The sequence below is a fragment of the Primulina tabacum genome, chromosome 10, assembly GCF_025594145.1.
Source record: "Primulina tabacum isolate GXHZ01 chromosome 10, ASM2559414v2, whole genome shotgun sequence".
Taxonomy (NCBI): domain Eukaryota; kingdom Viridiplantae; phylum Streptophyta; class Magnoliopsida; order Lamiales; family Gesneriaceae; genus Primulina; species Primulina tabacum.
In genome coordinates, this window is record NC_134559.1 from 1076356 (window position 1) to 1101191 (window position 24836).

The 24836-nt window shown below is 37.3% G+C and overlaps 3 protein-coding genes across 10 annotated transcripts; all 3 read right to left on the reverse strand.

Moving 5' to 3' along the window:
* Positions 1–141: 141 nt before the first annotated feature.
* LOC142505575 (uncharacterized) lies at positions 142–10710 on the reverse strand. 5 transcript variants are annotated; one of them, XM_075618617.1, is made up of 18 exons: positions 10209–10228; positions 9540–9635; positions 8389–8508; positions 7277–7467; positions 7061–7165; positions 6522–6622; positions 5913–5991; positions 5453–5518; positions 4437–4505; positions 4293–4349; positions 3467–3544; positions 2971–3068; positions 2843–2891; positions 2400–2527; positions 1802–1910; positions 1563–1625; positions 821–880; positions 142–602 (listed from the first exon to the last, which is right to left on the reverse strand). In XM_075618617.1, exons 4-18 carry the CDS (start codon positions 7451–7453, stop codon positions 432–434), a joined length of 1410 nt encoding a protein of 469 aa, XP_075474732.1. In that variant the 5' UTR covers positions 7454–7467; positions 8389–8508; positions 9540–9635; positions 10209–10228; the 3' UTR covers positions 142–431. The 5 variants fall into 5 exon arrangements, with proteins under 5 accessions (XP_075474732.1, XP_075474730.1, XP_075474728.1 ...); XM_075618615.1 differs by lacking the exons at positions 8389–8508; positions 10209–10228 and adding an exon at positions 10384–10710; XM_075618613.1 differs by lacking the exon at positions 8389–8508 and having other exon boundaries at positions 10209–10312.
* A 1282-nt stretch (positions 10711–11992) lies between these two features.
* On the reverse strand, positions 11993–15226 carry LOC142505576 (ADP-ribosylation factor-like protein 8c). 2 transcript variants are annotated; one of them, XM_075618618.1, is made up of 6 exons: positions 15009–15226; positions 13437–13518; positions 13259–13291; positions 13035–13156; positions 12502–12663; positions 11993–12427 (listed from the first exon to the last, which is right to left on the reverse strand). In XM_075618618.1, the coding sequence occupies exons 1-6, from the start codon at positions 15044–15046 to the stop codon at positions 12310–12312; spliced, it is 555 nt and encodes a 184-aa protein (XP_075474733.1). In that variant the 5' UTR covers positions 15047–15226; the 3' UTR covers positions 11993–12309. The 2 variants fall into 2 exon arrangements, with proteins under 2 accessions (XP_075474733.1, XP_075474734.1); XM_075618619.1 differs by lacking the exon at positions 15009–15226 and having other exon boundaries at positions 13259–13287.
* A 2167-nt stretch (positions 15227–17393) lies between these two features.
* LOC142505477 (THO complex subunit 4C-like) lies at positions 17394–21059 on the reverse strand. Of its 3 annotated transcripts, none has more exons than XM_075618461.1 (7): positions 20894–21059; positions 20081–20309; positions 19089–19232; positions 18937–19005; positions 18449–18633; positions 17851–17910; positions 17394–17759 (listed from the first exon to the last, which is right to left on the reverse strand). In XM_075618461.1, exons 2-7 carry the CDS (start codon positions 20285–20287, stop codon positions 17591–17593), a joined length of 834 nt encoding a protein of 277 aa, XP_075474576.1. In that variant the 5' UTR covers positions 20288–20309; positions 20894–21059; the 3' UTR covers positions 17394–17590. The 3 variants fall into 3 exon arrangements, with proteins under 3 accessions (XP_075474576.1, XP_075474577.1, XP_075474578.1); XM_075618462.1 differs by having other exon boundaries at positions 20081–20424; positions 20894–21058; XM_075618463.1 differs by lacking the exon at positions 17851–17910.
* Between the last annotated feature and the right edge of the window lie 3777 nt (positions 21060–24836).

Below are 24836 nucleotides of genomic sequence, written 5' to 3' on the forward strand. Positions count from 1 at the left end.
CGTCAAGATTTTTCAACTAAATTCTTCGTACAAAAGTTCAAGAGCATAATTTTTCTGAAAATAACTTCAATACATGGGAGCACATATACCTATTGCAACACATGACAAAAAACGAACTTCTGTCGGTAAAAAGCCAGTAAATAAATTGCTGTCAAACATATGAAGGTAATATTTTTTGGCTTACATTAAAAATCTGCTCATGGATGCAGATTTTCTATCATCCGAATTCATACTTGCTTTACTGTGAACTGGTTTTATTGCTAGGCATAGCTAAGATTTATGCTGACATTTTTTGGAGCTAAAAGATTAAAAAAATCAGAACATGTCTCAAACATTGGGTAGAATACTTCGTTGACACAAATATTGAGTTCAGAAATGACTCCTAAACAGCTAAGTAACTCATACTAGACACACAAGGTTCTCGTACTCGATCAACTTCTAGAGATTTCATCTTGAACACGCTGAATCTCATTTTCTATTTCTTTCCCCATTGCAATCTCACTTGCCTTGCTTTTGCTGATTAAATCGTTTAGACACTGTAAACAGGAGAGATACTCGGCTTTTACTTCAGAAGAGTCCAACAATGACTTCTCATTGCCAAACTGCAGGAAAGTAAGAAAGGAAGCATTTGAACAAAAATAATTACGCATAAATAACATAATACACATTTACATCACTAACTCATCAAATAATAATATATAACTATTGTCTGTAGGAGTTGTTCAGTGTAGAACAAAAATAATAAAACAATCAAACGTCACATTACATACTATCAAACCACGTAGAATACAGAAAAAATTCGAACTAAATTAGCATGTACCTCCTTCAAAATAGACATGCATTGAAGAAGTGAAGCCTCAGCCTCAGACGGAATGCACTCCTGTTTTATCAAGGAAACAATGATTATCTTCTAGTATAGAAAGGTAGACTCACAATGACAGATGGTGAAATTAGACAAGATGAATGCGACACAAGCTACTGGGATAGAAATAAAATCGATGCTTCATAGACTGTCAGTAAGAGTCATGAAGTTCAAAAAAGGAAAAAAATCTTGGCAAGCCCCATGCTTCTTCCGATACTATGAAGGTAAAGATTGAAACAGATATACTTCACTCTGCATTTTCTCACAAATTTCTCTAAAAGTCGTGTTTATCATATAACTCATTAGGGAGAAGAAACAGAGGAAAATAATGCTGCTCTGAATTTTCCAAATGCAATAACACATCAGCTAAAAGACATACAAAATTATGGATATGTATAATAAGCAAGCAACAACATGTTTGGAACACGATAATTTCATCATGTAAAACAACTTATGGATGCAAACAAAAGGGTTGCAAAAATATTTCAGTCCACGGAGTATAAATTACTCAGATTTTGAAAATTATTGTGATACATTTCTGAATCATGCAATTTCAAATGGTATGATCCCAGTTCTATCATATATTGTAGCCATAATCAAGGATAGTAGAAGAAAATCCGCCTAAAACATTTCAAGATCAATCATAATTTGACAGAATAAATTCCATACAATTATCTCTATCAGGTTAATGCATACTGACCCTTGAATCCTGAAATTGCAGTTTTCTTATCTCCAATGATCCGAGAGCATTGAGTGATTGTAGCTACAAGAAGATTTACACAAAATGAGCTATCTTGCAACACATAAAGTGGTATCAGCAGATAAAATATGAGCGAGTTTAAAAATGCAAATTACATAATCAAGTAAAATACATAATAGGTGAATGTTATATAGCTGGTCCGTTGTGCACTAGATTGCAAATTAACATAGTAAACGAACCAATATCAACATCATGGGATGCCCATCTTTTCCGGTTTTTGGGTACACCACAATGGGCTCTTCGTTCCCTTTCTCTTTCACAAATTGGAGAAGAATTTGTCGAGCTATTCTGTTGAAGATAGCCATTAAAAAATGTAAAACACAATTTACTTCAACAAAGCCAAATTTTGTTTATTTAAATATAAAAAACCACTTTATACAGAGAAAGAAAAAAGAGCATGTTCCAATTGGAAAAACAAAGCCAACAGATAATGGTTAAGAATATCTTCGACTATCCTAGCAGTTAATACCTCCTAAAATTACTGATATAGTAACTCTCTGATCAATGCTGATATAAGAAAACACGAAAAATACTTTTAACTTTTTTCCAGGAATGCGTACCATTTGAAATGAAAATTAACATTTGACTAATGGAAGATATGTATTATAAGTTTGCTGTGATTTGTGAATGCACATAATTTTCCAAAAAAATGCCTTGAAAATGTATCTCAAGAATAGAAAAAAGGTGCTATTTTAAGATTTTTAAAAAAATCAGGAAGCTCAATTGAAACTATCACAAGCAATACGACATTGTCAGTAAATATTCAGCCGCACTAACCTTATCGATCCCCTTAGTAGTTTTTTGGCCCTATCAAGCTCAGTAATTGCTTGAGAACTATTTCTCTTCATTAGATCGTCGGAGATGAGCATTTTCACTTTAGCAATGTACAGCATGTTGGCAGCATTCTGTTCACAGAGAAATATGGTACTAAGTGTGTCACCTTAACGAAGGGACACGATAAGGGGAAAAACGCAACACAGAAAAAGAGAGCATCAAAGTTTAAATTGTAAGTATCTGAGTAGTGCTTGAAACTTGGCTGCTATCATTTAATCACATTAGCTGATTATAGTGGGACCCAAATGATAGGAAAAGGATTTTGTGAAAGAGAAACCAAGAGAAGGGAGCAAGTTATTGTAGTTTCAGTTGCCGCATTTTAAACAATAGATCCACATGAGATGGAAAATAAGATGAGGCGTCTGAAAACAGCAAAAATATTAAACCTGAATATGTTCTGCAGGAAGTAAGTGCGTCTGAGCTTCAAGACATCTGCTACAGAAGAACATCATGTCATTCTCGAGCAGAAACATCTGTGGTTTTGAATTCACGGGGTAGTTAAGTATGAAAGTACCTCTCCAGTAGCTCTTCAGCTTCACTAAGCTTCCCCAATGATTGGAGGGTTAAAGCAAGGCGTTCAGCTGCGACAACAGTGCCCAACGATTTCCACCCCTTTGACATGAAATAATATCTCATTTATGCTTACAAATGAAACCATGGAAAATCCAGAAAGATTGAAGGTAATTAACAAATTAAGTAGGATCTCAAATTCACATTAGTTACAATATTTTAGGGCCTATAGCAGTGTGTTCAATAGGAGGGTAATTCATAACCAACTGATGAAAACATGTTCATTTGCCTTGATAAAATCAGAGTGGTGGAGCTGGCAACATTAAAGGAAACAATACATGCCTAAGTTACTATTTCAATGCATGGTATATGTGAGGAACCGATGTCTGATGAATATAATAGCTTTCTTGAGAGATATGCATAACAATAATATGAATGACACTTGATAAAAGTAAACGACTCATAAAACAGACAAGAAACAGAAAACAAAGATGATAAACCTTTGATAATTCCAACATATGCAGAATCTTTCTCAATAAGATCTCAGCTTCAGCAAATTGATTCGACTTGACGTACATCTATAGTAAATGGCGGAGAAAAAATCACGACACTATGATTAGATTATAAGAATAATTCAAAAACAGAAGACATACAAGCAAAAACATTCTCCAAGAAAAATATCCCCCAGATAGCGTATATGATGGCTAAAGGACAATATTCATGTGATTAGGTGTACTGATCACGTTCATGATTCTTAAAGTAAATATCCTGCCAACTACAGTTTCTCTCAAGTGATCTGTTCGAGTAAAAATCCATTTTGACATAAGTTTTTGAAAGCATGGTATGAATTGAACCATTCATGGAAAATAGAAGTCGTGAACAAGAGGGGATATTACGATTTCATTGCACTTATCTTTCTTCCTCTTTTCCTCCTTGGAGGTGGGACAGCAGAGGGTACCAATGGTCAACCACAAACCGTCTAAGATAAGGGAGACACAACAAAAAACATTCATTTGGCAAATGCATTATCTAACAACACCAAGCTTTATGAGATGAGATATGTACAGTGTTTTTGAATCTGCAATATGTGGATAACAGTAGAAACATAGGTAAGAGGCTGCCCATATGGGGAGATTTGAAGGTCGTCAAAATGTTTTTGTTGTGACATTCTTTTTGGGGAATTTTTCACTATTAAGGCATAAAATATTTTATTCAGGTTTTTGTGGTGTGTGTGTGCATAACATTGGAGTGTATAAGAGTGTGTTCGGACTTATTTTATCACATACTGTGGCAGTCTCAAATTGTTGTTAGATAAGGAATTACAACCTGAGCAAGATATTGCAATCTCCTAATACATATGATGGTCTCCCCTTGCCCACTTTCCTACAAGGTTAACAGGAAACAGTCGGGAGAAAAACTTTTTATTTCACATAGAAAATCAGCACTCATCATGAAAGAATATTGGCAGACCTCCAGGATTCTAATCGAATTCAAAATTAAGTCTTCAGAATCCTTTACTTTCCCTTCAAGATACAAAACCTGTTCATTGATAACTTTTTTAGAAAAAGGCTCATAATTGATATTACATCTTCATGCCTTCACTGACGATTCCATCGGATCATTTTGTAGCAACCAGTTTAGTAATGACAGCAGAATAAGTAAAGGCAACAAACATCGAGGCATATTTACTTGAAGGTGAAATGGATTTCAATTCAATCCTTACAAGATATATGACAATTTTCTGCGCACAAAATACCATTGAAACACAACCACCTTGGCCATAGGCTCACCATGACAACCGGTCACATCAAGTCATAACACTACCACGAAGCACGAGAAGGCTATAGGCACGAGTAGTGAGGAGGGGATAAATAAACAGGGGAGTTAGTTATATTTCAAATTTTTACCGGGAATCTAGAAAGGGAAGAGGGAGAGTTTGCATGTGTGGGGGGAAAGGGATAAAAAACAGGGGAGTTAGTTTTTTGGTAGAGAATTTTTTCTGATTGAATGTTGCTAGGGTGGGAGAGGATTGTATTCTGCTAAGAGCACTATTCCTCTCAAGGACCGTATCTATTGGAAAGAGTGATTACTATCTTGTAAAAAACTTACCTGTTCAATGAAATTTTTCTATTGTTATTGAGTTCCAATCCTGTATATATTCTCCCATAAATTGTTGGTTGAATTAGTGGTTGCAACAGCTTTCATATATCTTCAACCCCTTCGAAAAGATGAGTTAAACTTGACAGACTTGATTCTCACTTCTAATTTTTTTTAGGGACACGCATCAAGACTAGAGTGACAAATATACCAACATGCAGCTCCTTGCCCATAAAGTGCAATTGTCATGAACATATATTTCAAATGTGTTCCATCAGATAAAAAGCAAAAGGAATTTCAAGGGTTAAAACCACAAAAAAACAACAAAGAATAATTGATTAGTTTTTCAAATTCCATGTCTGTAAAAATAGACAAAGAGGTGAGCTTACAGTGCCAAGATGATACATGGTATCAGCATAGTCTGTGTTTGTTTCTCCCAGAACACTTCGCTTTTTCTGATCAATAATAAAATGGTAACGAAAGTACAGAATATTTAGCTGAGAAAGAAAAAGGTTGGATGTACTGCTTGATATGTACCTTCAAAGCATGCTGCCAAAATTGTAAAAAAATAATTTAGAAAACGTTAGAAACAAAGAAAATTATGGCGAAAGTGAAGAATGATACAGCCATATCATATGCAAAAACTCAGTATAGACGAGCAATATTACACCTCTATCAAACATTATCAGCAGTTAATGCTTCACGGCAATTGATGAAAGAATAGTATGGTACTTTTACACATCAGCCAACACAAATTACAACTTTCAAAATGCCAAGAAAAAAATTAAAAAAATGTTTTAAAAAAAAGAATTATAACAACAAATTGACATCTATAGTGTGAACATTTACCTCATAGCAACCACGAGCCTTTTCCAACTCTCTCTGCACAAGGAAGAATTGGCCTAGATTATGAAAAGCAGCCCCAACTCTACAATATACAATAGGTAAAGGCTACATAAGATGTATTAAGGTGATTTTAAGCAATCAAGCTCCATTATAGATTCCAGAAAAGATGTGAGAAAAAGTAACAATGTCAAAATTTTCTAAGATGTGCCATATGGCCCATATCTACAACTGATCATTCATTGTCTAAAACAGTCGTTGAGGTCGTTGAGGCCATTAGCCACATGCTTATGATTAAGATATGGTAGGGCTAGCCAACCCCCATCTTGTGACGGCACTTCAACAAAAATTTCAAACCTTCTTGCATACGAAAAAGATTATAACATAAGCAGCACATGTTGATGTACAGTTTTTTATATATTGAAATACATTAAAACATGCAGCTTTTGTACAAATACACCAAACATGAAGAAAATGTGGCTTTTATAAAGTCATTTTTTTGTTACACTGAGACTCAACTCGAAGAAATTTTACACGAAGCAAAAGAAAACATTCAAAAAGTTGTGATACAAGTACATAAAGTTAATTGAAAAGGTTCAAATTATACATGCCTACCTTACGTCATCGGGTCCAAAAGATTCTTCCAGTATATGTATGGCCTTCATGTACAATGGTTCTGCTTTGTCCAAGTCCTTTTTGATCCTATAGAGCTCTGCCTGCGTATAACATTACTGTTTCATCGACTTCAAAGAATATCTTGTTGTCAGGAATTTTAGAAGGACAGATCACTACAAGTATCTCAAACAGGAAGAAGTTTCCACGATGGGCGTTCCTTAATAAGAGGTTTATGGTGTTCCAAGGAGATATGCCTGATGCTCTGACCCAGAATCAAAACCAGAATAAAAGTAGAAAATGAATCTAGCTCATGCGCTGATTAGAAAGTAATTTATCATTTACCATTTGTGTTACTCCAGATGGGGATTCATCTATCATCGTATATAGTTTATTTTGTGTTAAGAAACAGGCAGAGGCTCGTAGAAGAAATGAGACATATCAAAGTTCCATTAAAAAAACTCTAGAGCACAAGTTCATCGTGATACAACCATATTAGGCACAATAATGATTATCTTTACTGTGTTTTAAAGAGGACTCACCAGATTGTTACAAGCAGAGGCAACATGTGGATCACTTTCTCCAAAACCTTCAATAGCTTCTTGTAATGCTGATACAAAAAATTTCTCAGCTAGCTCAAACTTTCCCTAGATGATATCAAATGACAATCAGACGACTTGCTAAATTATGAAGAGAAACTCAAAGATAATAATAGCTTATTTTGGAAAGCCCAAAGAAATGTAATCAAGAACGTTCACCTGCATAAAAAAATCTCTACCACTATCAGTAAAAACTCTCCATTTGGATGTATGCTCGTTCGATATCACAGAGCCATCTTCAACTTTATTCAAGACAGAAACATCAGCCAAACTTGTACCCTTTTTGGAAGTTGATTCAATAGAAATATCATCCGCCCTTGAAGGCATGGAATTCATCCCCAGAATTAATACTAAAGAGAAAATATTGAGCAGTTGTCATTTTTGAGACTCGGTTACAAAAAACAAGTAATTGTTGGGAATGCAACCAAAGTCCCACATTGAAAGATCGAGAAGAAGATAATAGGTTGTTAATAAAATAGAATGATATCTCCATTGATATGATGTCTTTTGGGTAAAGTCTAAAAACAAAACCATGAGGGTTGATGTAAGGTCTAGAAAATTCAAACTATGTAGCCTGACTGCATGCAATCTAGGGTTTTACTAAAACATGTGTTTAATTATTTTAATGCATTAAATGCATGGTTATTGCATGGATATGTATTTTATTTCATGATTTATTATTTCATGGTTTATTAAGGTTTCATGCATTATGATTTTTAGTAGTATTTCGCGCTCGAACGAGGAACGGAGACTGGGGTTAATGAGGAAAAATATTTTTATTAAATTTAATATATGGTGTAATTAAAGGTGATTTTCGAAAATGAGCATCGGTTGGGTATTTTTACTCGTCAGGTCATATTTTAAACCAGTATGCAAAATTTAGCGAGTCGGGTACTTTTTGAGGGTTCGGGCAATATTTTCAAAAACGTGCCTAAACTAGCAAGTGTTGGTTCGGGGCTGGTCCATGTCGGTTAGGCTTAGAGTCAAAGATTTGGCTCGGCGGTGCAACTAGGATTAGGGTTATACGTACATAATTTTTCCAGCAGGTTGCAGCCGAGATTAGGGGGCTCAAAATAGCCGGAATATGGTTGGTTAGGGGCTGGTAGGGTGTGATTAAGTTGTGGTTTAAGTTTGGAAAAGTTTGGTTGAGTTTCGGGTTTATTCAGGTTAAAACCAGGACCCCGGTCTAAGTTTTAAAACGAATCATAAAAGTTACGGAACGGCTCGAAGTTACGTCTAAGAAATGATTATAAATATTTTCAAAAACGTACCTAAAAGTTAGTAGTTGACGTTTCAGTTGATGCCCAAATGGACAATATCATACCAATGTGGAAATATCTGAGTTTCATTGCACTACAAGCCAAAATGTTAGCCGTAGGCCAGGGACTAAACTGTGGTAACATACAAGGAATGATTAACAACATCCACATGAAAGCATTTTACTGATTAAAAATATAACATATGTTCCTAAATATAATCAATTCTTTAGAAGAAAGAAATATAAGTGTAAAAGAGCAACATAAATACGAAAGACTTAAGCTGCGATGAAACACATAACTGACTTAAGTATTGTAATCATACGAATACATATATGCTCAGTACTTATTATTGCCTCAGAGAGAAACAGTTCCATTCAATCAAGCTCAACGGACACCAACCAGATAAGCCAAATAATCTCCTGACACACCTTGAATCCTTGTGAAGAGCTCGAGTTATGAGCCATTATAATATTTGTATGCTTATTACCTTGCCTGTTTGGCAGTGATCTTTCATACCTTGATTTTCTATTTCTAGCAGAGACGGAGCCAAAAGAGGGGTGGGTGTGACCGCCTCACCTCAATTCCTCCCATCCTCTTCCTCTTACTCCTATTTCATTAAGAAATATTTATTTTTCTAAATAATTTTAGCACTCTTGCCCCCCTTTAATTTAGTCAATACCATTCATAGTCCTACTAATTCTTAAATACAGGTTTCCAAACACAAAATTGTTCGATAAAAATTCTTTTACTAATAATATTTATTTTAATAGTGTATTGAAAAATAACAATAATGAAATTTCACCCCCCCTGATGAAATTTTCTGGCTCCGTCATTTTCTAGGTTTGACAGGTCATTGAACCACTAACACTATTGTTCACGTTGAGAATCGACACCGGGGAAGCGAAAACATAGGAAGAGGCTATCCTCAATCAGTACTGATAAAATGGTTTAGGTTGACATTATAAGATGTATTTACCGCAGCATACACTAAATACCGACAAATGAGTAAAGGATAGCCAGAGAGGACAATTGTGAATGAGTTGTATGTCTGGGGCCCGACAGTCTGACGTGGATACTTCCCAGATCTTATCAATTGTTACTACATTGAGATGTAATCAAAACATATATATTTTTGAGATGGTAACCCAAGGCATCATGCATACCAGCGGACCCAGGCAAAAAAACCCATCGAAGTGCTTCCGTGTGGTGCCTCCAATCACAATAGCCAAAACCATGTTCCAAAGAAGTTTTCAGCTCTCCTGAAAATGACAACAAAAGTTGCTGATGAATACCAACATGAGATGAAAGGCACAATGAACAAAATATAATTCAGACTTTATATATCCTGATGACTAAATTAGACATGGCAGTCTAGTCATGAAGGAAAAAGCTAGGAGCATTTGTTATTAGTTTAGTTCAACATCATTTTTATTTTATGAAAAAGGAAAGCAGCTTATCAAAATTGCTTTGGTGCTCCAGACTTCAAATACTCATTTAAAGTTAAAAAAGAAATAGCATCAAACAACAAATAACTCACAGTCTCACAGAGAATGATGCTGGTATCGTCCAGAAACTTCTTTACCAAATAGAGGAATGCTAAAAGTAATGCCAAGTTAGCGGATAGTATGATGGAAACTATGGTGTATATGTCAGGATTAGATTAAAGCCGTGCATGGTGGATATTGGTCATACATTGCCGTATTGGATAACAAAGCAACCATTCAATACTAATTCAATCCAATATAATGTGTGTGTCAACATTTGATAACATAGGCAGTCAAAGAGGAAATACAAAGAAAGAACCAATAGATAATAGTGATACGTATTTTTACCGAATGAATAAATGGCGCCAGTCATATTCATATGTACTACACTGCCAACTAATTTACAAAAATAACTGATTCCAGAATAGACATTCCCTATTTCTCTGTATCGCACTTTAATTTTGCTAGCTGAATTCGAGTTTGCTAGTACACCCATAAATCTATTATCTTGGTAAGAAGTTACCTGTATTTTGCAGAGAATTACAGGGTTTTGCCGGTAATGAATGACAAGACCGGATCCTACCACATAATTTAGCCACCGATTGCCGATAATACATTTCTTCTTGCCTTCAAAATTTAAAACTCAGTGAATTCGAAAATCACCAGAGGAATCGTTCCCCTTTCCACTCAAACAACCAACCAACTCGGATGCCTAGCGGGGCCGAATTGGTCCGGATCCGTACTAAAATTACGGGTAAAATAACCCGAACAAGTTGGCAGCTTAGATTGGACCGGATGTGGGAGGGCATTCATTCCTAGGACTTGTTAAACAAGGCCTCCAATAATTTTAAAAAATAAAATAAGATATTTAAAAAAACTTATATTATTTTGTTCATCAAAATTTTAAAAAATAAATAAATATTTTTTAAAACATCAAAACTTTTTTATTTTATCGATCATAAATTATTCGGATCTTGAACTTTTTTCTGGGATCTTTTCTCATTAATTAGTTCTTTCTGAGAATTCTTCCATCATGTTGGCAATGGGACGGGACGGGGGAGGGTTTGCCATCCCCGTCCCCTAATTATATCCTCGCTCCCATCCCCGCACCCATCCCCGGATCTACCTAATCGGGGAATCCCCGTCCCTGAACCCGCGGGGATAAAATTCCCGTCCCCGTCCCCGAACCCGTTTGAAATACCCGAATATATTATTGGATTTATATATATATATATATATATATATATATATTACTGTATTTATATATATATATATATATATAAGTATTATATTACTGTATATACTTTTTCTCTATAATATATATATTACTGTATTTATATATATATAACTGTATATCTATATATATATGTTATCGGGGCGGGTTTGGGAGGGTTTGGTATGGGGATAGAATTCTCAAACCCGTCCCAATATATTTCGGGGATTTTTAAAAATCCCCGAATCCGAAATCAAACACATTAACATATCCCCAAACCCGTCCCATTTCGGGTTTTTCTCGCGGAGCCTCGAAACCGCGGGGAAAATTGACATCCCTGTCTGTGACAGACCCACATGGTAAGACACTCGAACTGTCCAATTTTTATAAAAAAAATTATATGTAAATTTTTGATTAATATTATATTAACCCGGATATATCAATTTAAAATATTAAAAAATTCTAGAGTTTAAAATTTTAGCTCGAGTAGAATTATATTCTTGACTCCACCACTACCCACAACAGCTCTCGACTATCAATTCCCCTTAAAAAAAAAAAAAAAGAGTAGTTGAATTGCTTTTGCTTTCATTTAGGTTGCACGTGAATTAAGGAATTTGAAGTGTTGTTCGAATGAATTTTGATTTTACGTGAAATTCAAATCCATCACCACTTTTTAAATTTATATAATATAAATAGTAACAATGATGAATTCGTGAATAGATTGAGGATGCTTTTCATTTCAAATTATTATTTTTAAATAGGCTGATGGTTGTTCTTGTTCGAATAAATAATAACAAATTTTTTATAAAATCAAAAAAACAAATAATAGTTAATTTACTAACTTGAATTTATTAAACGGCCTTCAATGAATCCCAACACTAGCTAGTCCACATGTTTATAAGAAATTCATAAATGCAAGAAATACAAATTCACGTCATAAAGATTAGAGATCGCCTTGCGCATTATTCTATTTTTCTAAATATATATCAAATATGGTTTTCTATCATATTCACAACGAGAGCGTAATTTTCTCACCCAAATCGTGAATGATAAAATTTCAACTGCGTGAGAAAACATGGAGGAGTGGACATGAATCTAGCGACAAACTGTCAGAGAACTTATTACACAGAAAAAGATAGCTAGGCTGGGAGAGCAGCAAATAAAATGGAAGCCAGCACAACCCATTACCACAGATTTACTTACCACATCATCATTTTCAATATGAAATCCTATCAATCATTTTGTAGTTCTTGAGTGTTTTATGAGCCAATCGATCACGACGTCTATGTTCACCGACTCCTTGCAAGAGATCATGTAGCAGCAAACTTCCCTATCTGAAATCGAACTCAGACCCCTGGAAACATAACGAACGAGAATGAATATCGAATACACATTTGGTAAATTCGAGTTTATGGGAGTAACACTTACAACTGATCAACCAGTGCTTGCCTTGAAAGAGCTTCAGACTTGTCAATTTTGTTTCCAAGGACAAGCAAAGGAATCCCGCCTAATGAAGGTTTCTTCAAGAGCTCGTCTAATTCACTCCGAGTGATAGGGATGCTGTCTCGATCTGCAGCATCAACCACGTATCTGCCTCAAAAACACAATAATTATTTAGGACTGACAAACAGGGGAGTGAACAACCATTTACCAGACTCAGCAGGGAAGGGAGTAGAATTATAGTCTCTGAAATGAATATTCCTTAATTTTCATGGGTAATATTTCTAAAATGGCCAATTTTGCCCCTCCTCGACACACTAAATTAATTCCAGTTTATTGAATTTTCCAAGTCCGTCAGGATACACTACACGAAAACAGTCAACCAACTCTCTTCATTTTTTTCCTTTTGCCCCCTTGAACTAGTCAGCCAACTTGCATTTCGGTTATATAACAGAATACACTCACAATTCTTTTCACAACAGAATTAAATTAGCTTTAAGGATTTGAAGTTTGCGACTTACAGGATAGCTGAGACACCACGGCAGTAACGCTCCCACATGGAACGAAATCTCCGTTGTCCCCCCAAGTCCCACAATTTTATGGTCACATTTCCTTTCGTAACTTTACGCATATTAAATCCAACCTGTTTTCAAACACATGAAGAATAGTTTTGATTTGAGTAACGTTATCAATTGAAAACGAGAAGTTGGGGCAATTTGCATTAACAAAAAAACATAATACGTACGGTTGGAATCATGTCTTCACTATAGCCTCCTGTCTGAAGAAAAACAGTATCGATAACGATTAAAATATGAGAAATTTCGCAGGAATGGAGGTGAAGTTTGTGTTTTAGCATATAAAATGTGCTTTGTATGTGAGCGAGAGAAAGAAAGAAATCTGCAAAAAATTGGCATTTCGCTTACAGCAATGGCATTAACAAGTGATGTTTTTCCGGCATTTTGGAGACCTACAAGTGAAAGTTCCATTTCCTGTTTGAAGAACAAGCTGAAAAAATATAGTCGGAAACAAAGTAATTTTAGATGTAGATATCAAATATATTCTCATGGTAATATTTTACAAATTTTAATAAAATAAGTCCATAAGGTACGATAGAGGTGATCCTCGATTTGTCATCAAGACTTTTCAACTAAACTCTTCATACAAAAGTTGAATCATGCTAGTTCAAGAGCATCCATCTCAAGACATCATTAATTGGAACAATGATTGTTTCACATTCAATGTTTTTTTTCTGACGATAACCTCAACAGATGGGAACACATATACCTATTGCAACATAAGGACCATGGCAAAAAACTAACTTATATCGATAAAAATCCAGTAAATAAGTTGCTATCAAACAAATGGATGTAATATTTTTTGGCTTACGTGAAAAATCTGCTCATGGCAAGTATGAATTCGGATGATAGAAAATCTGCTCCGAATTCATACTTGCTTTGCTGTGAACTATTTTTATTGCTAGGCATAGCTAAGATTTATGCTGACATTTTTGGGAGCCAAAAGATTTAAAAAAATCAGAATATGACTCAAACATCGGGTAGAATACTTCGTTGACACAAATATTGAGTCCTGAATTGACTCCTAAACAGAAATACAACCTAAGGGGCCAATTTTCCCAAATGATAGTCGTGCAATGGGTAATTGTGGATCATGGACTCTACCAAGAAAACCATAGACATAAAGTCCATAAAGAGTTTTTGATATAAGATGTAAAGAACTTAATTTTATTTATTTCATTCATTTTCATGATATTCAACACCATCAAAAATTACTCCTTATTTCCTTGAAGGAAAATTAATTGAAAATCTGTTCCATACATTGATTTCGTTGTTTTTTTCCATTTCATCAAAATCCTGAATATTACGAGGGTCTCCTCAATTCAGAGTCAATGCCAGAATACACAGCTACAGCTTCAACGTTCAATTTCTAAAACCAGGATACGGGTTTCTAACTCATTTATAAACAAAATGTGAACAGATTTGGTCGTGAATCTATTTCCATTAGCACAGCTGGGGCAGGCAGCTAAGTGGAAAGGAGAGAGCTGCACCATGTCCTTACAAACATGGATTTTGCAGGATTGCGAGTGTATTCAAATTTCAATGAAATAACAACACATATTCCGTATACATCACATTTAAGCCTTTGTTTCTCATTACTCTCAACGCTAGTAGGCATAAATGTAATTAACTACTACCCCATACCAATTCCCTCCTTCTTAGTCACATAATAAAAACATTTTAAACAAATATTACGGCCAATCAACACTTTACCTGAACGGAACCAAACTCATAAACCAATATGCATGATGAAGAATTTTAGAATCTAAACAATATATAGCAAAAATAAAAACTTCATGCACAATATCTTGATCGAACAAGCACTATAAGTATGTACATCTAACTAATCGATAAGGCAAAAAGCCAATAGAAAATATGTGGTGTAAATCCATTTCAAATAAAGAGCTACACAAAGTTCACCTCCGGAGCCAGTTGAGAAAAGAATCCCACAAGCCCATAATCACGACTCAAAAGATTAAAAATTGAGACTTTTTGGATGAAATCAGCAAAAAGAGAGGTTGGAAAATGAACCCTTTGGATATTTCGCAAGGTGAGTTCTTGAATTATCCGGGGGGAGCACAAAGGTGACAAATGAGAGGAGGTGGGTGGGACAGACAAATGGGAAACTTCACCGACTGAAACAAAGAATCGCTTCTTACTATTAATTTCTTTATAATCAAAATCGCATTTCCACGACATATCATCTTTTTTTCTTTTCCATGTATATGATAATTGTATTGTAAATACATATTTTTATTAAAAACTTTAAAATTAGATCATTATTACAAAATTATGTGAGATTAAAGTTAAGTAATTCGTGGAAAAAAAAAGATATAATCCAGAACCAACTATGGGAAATTTATTAGTTAAATAATTTATTATTATAGGTTTTTTCATGTTTTTAATTTCGACTTAATACTTAAAAAAACAAAATATCATTATTTAAATAATGTTCATTGTAACAAGAGAGTAGATAGTAATAATGATAATTAAATTGCATTTCATCTAACATAAAAGTCTCAAATTTGAAACTATATTTTGAATCTCAATTATATCGATATTCTCGTCCAACTCAAAATAATAATAATAATATAATAATAATAATAATGAAGACTAACAAAATATTATAATATAATGATGCTAAATATTATCGTTACAAAAAAAAAGTTTTATTTGTCCTCGTTTTTAATTCGATGCAATTTAGGTTTTGAAATGAAATCATTTAATTTTGTAGATTTTTGGAGATTGTATTGGGCTCTCAATATATAATATAACGCACATGGATGGATTTGTGGCTTTGTTGAACTGATTTAAGTAATGATAGCATCGTAATTCTACCTTAAAGAATTATTTCATCTAATTCACAGCAACTATATATATTCCAAATAACTTTATGACTAATTCTTTTGTGCTGTGTTTGAGGTTTAATTATTAATTGTAACCAAGCAAGCTCTCATTCTAAAAAGTCTTGAAAAAAGCTTTTTTTCCCTCCGGAAAAAAAAAAGAAAAAAAAAAAAGAAGAAGACCCCATTTACATTCTGTCGTCTCACACTAAACCCTAATCTCGTTGGTATAAATAAGGGCATGGAAACACTTACATACATAAACGGCGACAATCCCAGCCAATGCTTACATTTTTAGGTTTTTTTTTTAAAAAAAAAATTCTCGTTTGATACTGCCGCAATCGGTTTGCGTATTCGATTATCTCGTCTGTGTGGAAAAAATCACAGAAAATGGAAGCGATTGCCATAAAAACATATATTTATGTGCTCATGGACACGCAGACTCCTGTTTTTCTCCATAGATTACTGCGTTTTCTCGTGAGTTCTACACTCTTCTTCGTAACTTTTTTTTCAAATTTTTACTGCAAAAATGCTCGATGATGATGGATTTGCTTTAACCACACCGAAGAGAAGCTGATGGATCTGGAATATCGATTAGATTTTACGGCAAAGGAAGATTTCGCCGTCTCGCTTCGGATCTGCTTAATGGTGGTTTTGTGAATCTTTTCTCCACCGAGTTAAGATGAGAACTCTGTTAAGCTCTTTCGAATGGGAATGGTGAAAGAATTTCTTATTTTGCTTTAAATCTTTGAGGGATTTGATCGATGTCAGTTTTCTAGTGTGGAAGAATTTGGCCTTTTCATCTGAGAGCTCGAAAACGTCTTCAAATTGTTCGCGAACTGATTTAAAATTTGCTTGACGCCGGTGCTGAAATCACGATATTCAAGTAAGATTAGTTGGAATTTACCCAGCTTTGAACTGGAAATTATGTTGTATCGATGAATAAATTTCGTATGACTAATAGCGCCAATGAGCATGAGCAATATTTTTCTACATTAAACTCATACTCAGATTTACATTTCTTTTGAATTCATTTAGATATCTTATATTTTTTGTATTTCTATTAACGTATGTAATTTGTGAAATAAAATATTGCACAGGAGCGGAAGTGCAGGGACAATGAAAGATTCCAAATAAAATCCTCTCCTTATTATATTCTATATTGCACAGGAGCGGAAGTGCAATATATGATTATCGTATACATTTGCATAACTTTAAGAATAAGATTATAGCCAAAAAAATATTCATTTACCTCTGTTTTTCTCATGCAAACTTCTAAAATGAAAACGAAAAACACGCATCTGTAAACAGAGTTCAGTAAAATGCATGTTTCATTATTTTTGTGTAAAATATATATATTCTTTTATTAAAATACGATCTTTATAAATTAGTTATTATACAAAATTTACAACGATAATTAATTTTTAGATAAATTATAAATAATTTGAAGAAAAAAACCAAATGTATAATATTTAACAAATATTATAAAAAACATCATTAAAAAACCAGTTGAGAAGATGATAAATTCCGAACAAGCATCATCAGCAATAGAGCCAAAACCAAATCTAGCAGAACGTTGAACCTCGAATTTGTACAGCTAAAGATCTATCGAATATACAGTTTCCAGGTCTAAGTTCAGAAAAAGGTTGAAGTAAACCATCAACTCTGCATAGCTTCAGCGTGATAGTGGTCCAGCTCCTTGTCAAGTTCATCTGCAGATTTCTCCTCAATCTTTCTCCCACGAGCTACACCACTGCCTCGGCCGCGACCACGGCCTCTTCCACCACCACGTCCACCTCCATGACCAAAATTTGAACCACCAAGACCCCTATGAATGTCAACATAATGAAAATAAGCTCCAGCTCCTATAACACAAATCATTAAGAAAGTCCAAAAAATTGGGTTCAGGGGAAACTTACATGGGTCCCCGGTTATTCTTATCCACCCTGGAGCCACCCCCGAAACGACCAGTTCCAGGCCTGTGTATTAGTGAAGATGTGGTTGAAATGATTAATCAATCACAAAATATTATGAAAACAACCTTTCCTAAAATTTTAGCTACTCACACATCTATAAAACACAACGAAGCAAACAAGCCAAGAAGCCCTTCAAAGAAGGATCCAGGTGTAATAAGGCTACTAAATCAATATGCACATACAGCAAGGGAAGATGCTAACATCTGATGTTAATAAGGATCCAACCAGATCTCCCTTAGACAGATCAGTATTATCAGTTTCAAAAAAAAAAAAAAGATCAAATGGAGTGGATCATCGATCAGTAAACCGTATATAATCAATCCAACTAAAAATTTTTGGTATTTTCCAGGCTAATCTTGATATTAACTTGGAAAAATTTATAGACAAGTAGAGCTTGCATAAAACCACTCAACACAAGAAGGCGAAAAAATAAACTTCGATATGTTATTAACCTTATATTCAAATGACCATACACTGTAGCAGACAACACCCAAGTAAAGAAAAATACACATTAAAAAGCTTAAAAATTAAAGCCACGTACCCCATTACAACAGTTCTTTTTCCAATAGCTTTTCCAAAAATGTTCAAACGAGCAGAAACAGGGATCTCAGCATCATCACCAATTATCTCGACCTTCATGGGCTTCCCATCCAATTGGACATTGTTATATCGCTTAAGCGCTTGAAATGCATCACTCCTCCGGACAAATATCACTTCAGCCGAACCCTGTTTAATAGGTGAAGAAATTATTAAAAGATGAAAACTAAAGTAAAGCAATCAAGTACGGCAAGTACAAAATAACAGAGCATTCTTTTAGTTACATTCCTTCCCATTCAATCAAAGCAAAACTATCAAAATCAAAGCAAAAATCTGCAAGCTAGTAAGAATATACAGAGCAATCCTCCCACACAGGGCAACAACAAACAAACAAAAATAATAATACATTTTCCATTAATTATTTCTAAGACCAGCAGCCAATATGTTGAAGAGGATAAAAAATTTAAGTCATCATATAATGCTCCAACTTACACTTGGGCGTCCATTTTTGTCATAGTGAACTGCATAATGCATCAGCTCTCCAATCTCAGAAAATAGATCCTGTCCCCACACCCATCTTCAGAAAATATAGAAAAGTATACCAAAGTCGTAAAATAGCAAAAGATACGGCTCAAAATTGGTACCCTTATATCTTCAATAGTGACTCCAATGTCCAAGTTGGAAACGTACAACTTTGTACCATTTACTAATCCAGATAACCCAGCAGCTTTTAGACTATCCTCGAGGAGACCATTCCGCCACAGCAAATTCTTGGTTCTGCGGAAGGTCTGAGGCAAGCAAACCAATTATCGAGATTGCGAAAAGCGTCAGAATCAGACCACAAAAAATAATTGAGATTCTTTTATTGAAACATCAGGATATTTCCGGGACAAAGTCACATTGAAATGCTCTAAAAGAGATCCATGGAAAATAAGGGAATGCAATTAAGTCTACATGGTTGATGGTAGTTGAGATACAATCCACAACATGCAAACTAGTGTCATGCCAGACGTGGAGCTCCAGTTCAGAATTTCAGCGAAGGAAGCCACCTTTGCAAAACGCCATGAACTGAGATATGACAGAAAGTCTCACTCCCCAAGTAACTCCAGCATATACGGATGATATAGATCATAATATCATTCTTCATACATCAAACCAATCCATCATTAACTCCCAAATGACAACGGGTAACGACAAACAGAGAGCCAATGATTAATAATTATTATCGATAAATAATGAAACTCAGTTTCATGCTTTCAGTTCTTAATGGATGTTAATGGCAAAAGCTCTTAGCATCAAGATAATGAAGCTCCTCTATATAGGGTGCAAAGTGTCATTAAGGGGCTACGAAATCTTCCACTTTTGACATATATAGCTCCATCGCAAGTTGTCAGAAACCAACATTTACTGAAAAATCTCCTCAAGAACAGAAAAACTGTCAGAAAACTCGGGAACTTTTGCTACAACATAACATTTTTTCCAGGCTCAAAATGGTGTCTTCCCCCGAATGACGAATAATGCCACAAATCAATCAGATTTCGATTTCTAAAGCAAAACAAGAAATCTTCATGTAACGTACTAAGGGCGTAGCAGATTTGGCTATGTAATGCATAAGACATCCACAATTTAATCTTGCCTTGGCAATCATTTGAGCTGACGGTCGAGTATTAAGTCCAAGTGGACCTCTCCGAGGAGGTCCATATGTTCTGCCGCCACCCCGGGATGATGACCCTCCTGGCCCTCGTCCCCTTCGTGAGCCTCTTGAGCTGGCTTGTCCTCTGTTACGCTCACTATTTTTGCGGATTTTAATCATATCATCCAACGACATATCCAAGGAGGCCATTGACACCAAATACTGCAAATTCCTGTAACAAGAGCACCATTCACACTACTAATTCAGTGCCAGCGGCAGAAAAGCGGGAATCCAGTTGCAACTTGATAGATTAGAGCAGACGGCAAAAATGGAAATTCACATCAAAGCTACAACATGATCCAAAGGAGAATCAAATCAGTTATTTCTTTCAAAGTAGAAAATGCAAATCAATTCACCATACCTAAAGCATTTAACCGTCAGAAAAAAATTCCAAAAAAGGCCCATTATTAGAACATGGTATTTGCACATCTATCAAGAATAACGAAGAAAAAAAAAAGAAGTAAGATAAACATCTAATTAGCATCCACCAATCCATCGAACAAGATACGCAAAATCAGATTACAGAACAAAACGCGTCACAGGTCATCATTAAATTAAACGATTAAAACGGATCTTGATTCTTGATATATTAAAAAGACATCGCAAAAAATCCTACAAAGACAAACATTCGCACAATTATCCCAAAAATATCACCAGCAAATTCATTCTACATAATCGCATCATCTTATTCGTAGAAATAAATGAAGAACTAACATAGACATCGAAATACGTGCAGATAATACGAAAAACTCGTACCAGAATCAAATCCCCAACAGAGAAGACGGCGAACAACTGATTTCCGCGGATCGAAATGAATTATTAGGTAAATACTGAAAAGACGGAGAAGATTCGAGAGCTGCGGGAGGCTTGGGGAGAGTCGCAATTAAAACACCCCGGGTTTCTTGACGTACAAGACTATTGGAGAGGCGACGGCCCATATATAATATATTGGGTTTGTGGAGGATTTGGATCGAATTTACCCGACCCAACATCCTGGATTTGATTATTAGTTGCGATGCGGGGTGGATAATTAATTTAAAATTTTGAAAACTGATACTCACGGGAAATTTAGGGTCCGATTCCGGCAAGGGTCACTAGTCCAGACGCGGGTTCTGAAATTACCCTGAGCCTGAAATCACAAATAAGATCGTTACGAGGGGGCCAGGAGGGTGTCCTGGCGTAGCCCCTCCGACGCTCAAGTCAGTGACTGAGGATATATGGGGGGAGCAGCTAAGGGTGCTGCTGAAAACAATATATTGAATCCAATAATCATACGCTCCAACCTGGTATTTATAGAAGAATACCTGGGCTTGTCATGGGCCATTCACCTGTGGGCCTTAATGATGGGCCGGGAATTGGGCCGGATCTTGATGGGTTCATCCCTGGGTATCACCAGTCTCCCCCTCCCGAGTCGAACTGAATCGTAGGTTCAAAGTTCGATTGATTGCGTTGTTCTCGGTTTACAACATGTGAGTTGTGCATTTTCTTCCAGCCCTCCGTCAGTCTCCAAAAAGTTGGAAACAAATCAAATATCAATCCTAGCACCGCTTCATCATCACCTCGCCGCCTGCACGCCAGCCCCAACAGCGTGCGTCCTCCCTTGCGCGCCTCGCCCCCTCGCGCGCTCGCCCGGCGCCCTCGCCCCTCGCGCACTCGCCCCCTCGCGCACCACGCTCGCCTGCTCGCCCGGGCGCCGGCTCGCCCGCGTGCCACAGGCTCGCCCTCAAGCCCTCGGCCATGCCTTCGCCCTAGCGCCTGCTCGCAAGCGCCACGCCAGCTCGCCCGCACCCCGCAGCTCGCCCGCCACTCCCGCTCGCCCGAGCACCAGCTCGCCCCTAGCCCCTCGTCTGCCGCTCTCGCCCTGGCCCGCCGAGCGTCTGCTCGCCGCGCACCCGAGCGCCACACGCCAGCTCGCCCGCGCCCCGCAGCTCGCCCGCCACTCCGGCTCGCCCGAGTGCCACACGCCAGCTCGCCCGCGCCCCGCAGCTCGCCCGCCACTCCGGCTCGCCCGAGCGCCTGCTCGCCCCCGCCACGTCACGCCAGCTCGCCCTCACCATGCCAGCTCGCCGAGAGCCTGCCTGCCCGCCACTCGCTTGCCCTCGCGCCACAGGCTCGCCCTCAAGCCCTCGGCCACGCCTTCGCCTCGTCCAATACGTTGAGAAATTTGATATATTCCCTTGCGAATGATTGTGTGATTTCTGAAAAAATTATGGGGGCGTTGCCCCCACACCCCCACGACCTGACCGGGCAAGTCGATCCCCGTAAACTCTGTTCCCCGTAAACATCTTTTGTTATCGACTAACCAAATAAATTTTTCTCTTCCCAAACTCTGCTCCTCTGCTAGGCGATGCCTTAGCAGGAAAATAAAAACTCAACATCTCCACCCTCTAACTCCTCTGCTAGGTGACACCTTAGCAGGAAAAATAAATTTAATTCTCCTCATCCACTATTCTCCTCTGCTAGGCGATGCCTTAGCAGGAAAATAACATTTTTCTCCTCCCAAACTCTGCTCCTCTGCTAGGTGATGCCTTAGCAGGAAAATAAAAATTCACCACCCCCACCCTCTAGCTCCTCTGCTAAGCCGGGTCTTAGCAGGAAAATAAAATTCAACTCATCCATCTAACTCCTCTGCTAGGTGATACCTTAGCAGGAAAATTTAAATTCAACACATCCACCCTCTAACTCCTCTGCTAGGCCGGGCCCTAGCAGAAAAATAAAATTCAACTCCTCCATCTAACTCTTCTGCTAGGTGATACCTTAGCAGGAAAATAAAATCAACACATCCATCCTCTAACTCCTCTGCTAGGCGATGCCTTAGCAGGAAAATAAAATTCAACGCGCCCACTCTCTAACTCCTCTACTAGGCGATGCCTTAGCAGGAAAATAAAATCAACACCTCCACCCTCTAACTCCTCTGCTAAGCCGGGCCTTAGCAGGAAAAATCAAACTCTCACCTCATCATCTCATAACTCCTCTGCTAAGCCGGGCCTTAGCAGGAAAATAAAATCAACACCTCCACCCTCTAACTCCTCTGCTAAGCCAGGCCTTGCCGGGCCTTAGCAGGAAATTAAAATTCAACGCGCCCACCCTCTAACTCCTCTGCTAGGCGATGCTTTAGCAGGAAAATAAAATCAACACCTCCACCCTAACTCTGCTCCTCTGCTATGCGATGCCTTAGCAGGAAAATAAAATTTTTCTTTTCCCCAACTATGCTCCTCTGCTAGGCGATTAACTTAGCAGGAAAATAAAACCTCTCCTCATCCCCAACTCCGCTCACCCCCTAACTGCTCTGCTAGGCGACACCTTAGCAGGAAGACAAAGATTCTCCACCCTCACCCCTAACTCCTCTGCTAGGTGATGCCATAGCAGGAAAATAAAATTCAACGCGCCCACCCTCTAACTCATCTGCTAGGCGATGCCTTAGCAGAAAAATAAAATTCAACGCCCCCACCCTCTAACTCCTCTGCTAGGTGACGCCTTAGCAGGAAAATAAAATTCAACGCCCCCACCCTCTAACTCCTCTGCTAGGTGACGCCTTAGCAGGAAAATAAAATTCAACGCGCCCACCCTCTAACTCCTCTGCTAGGCGATACCTTAGCAGGAAAATAAAATTCAACCCCTCCACCCTCTAACTCCTCTGCTAGGAGATACCTTAGCAGGAAAATAAAAATTCTTCTCTTCCACTATGCTCCTCTCATCGCCGACTCTGCTCCTCTGCTAGGCGATGCCTTAGCAGGAAAATAAATATTCTCCACCTCACCCTCTACTCCTCTGCTAGGCAATGCCTTAGCTGGAAAAATTTAACTTTTCTCCCCCCCACTCTTCTCCTCTACTAGGCGCAACCTAAGTAGGTAAAATAAAATTCATATAATCCTCATAATACAAGAACAACCACGAACTTAATATAAGAACTTGGCTTTATTAAATATCAATTGATAACGTAAGACAAATTTAGGAACGAAATACATCAAAAATGAAGTATAATATTCTCTAAGGTGGTAAGCGTTCGCATGACTCTTTAGAGTCTTACCCAGCGCATTCTCCAATTTTCCTCTCTGCTCCTCTTGTACCTCCACAGGACAAATTTACCCACGTAGAAGCTTCTCCGAATGACTCTACAACTGCAAGACTGAGCTCAAGCTTCCATGCGAATGCTCGTGACTTCTCGTTTCTTCTTCCGTCACGATTCTTTCATAACAACGACGTGCGACTTTTTGGTCCCCGCACAAGACTCCAACTCCTTTTCCCACATGAAACTTAAGCTTCTGATGATAACTGGAAGCTACTGCTCTAAAATCCTTCAGGGCTGGTCGTCCTAGAATTCCATTATACGCTGACGGGGTATCTACTACAGTGAAGGCTATCATCTTTGTTACACGCCGAGAATCAGTCCCCAAGGATAGGGGAAGAACAATCTGACCCAAAGGTAAGATGACGTGTTCTGCAAACCCATACAGCGGGGTGGATACCGGCTCAAACTCAAATCCTCCCATCTTCATTTGATCCAACGTGCTCTTAAACAAGACGTTCACGGAGCTTCCATTATCAATAAATATTCTCGCCACATCATAATTGGCAATGGTGGTCGTTACCACCAAGGCATCGTTATGTGGAGTCACAACGCCTCGGAGGTCTTCCGGCCCAAAGCTGATGACGGGGTCTTGTGGTAAGTCTGCACCCCTAGATATCTCAAAGTTCT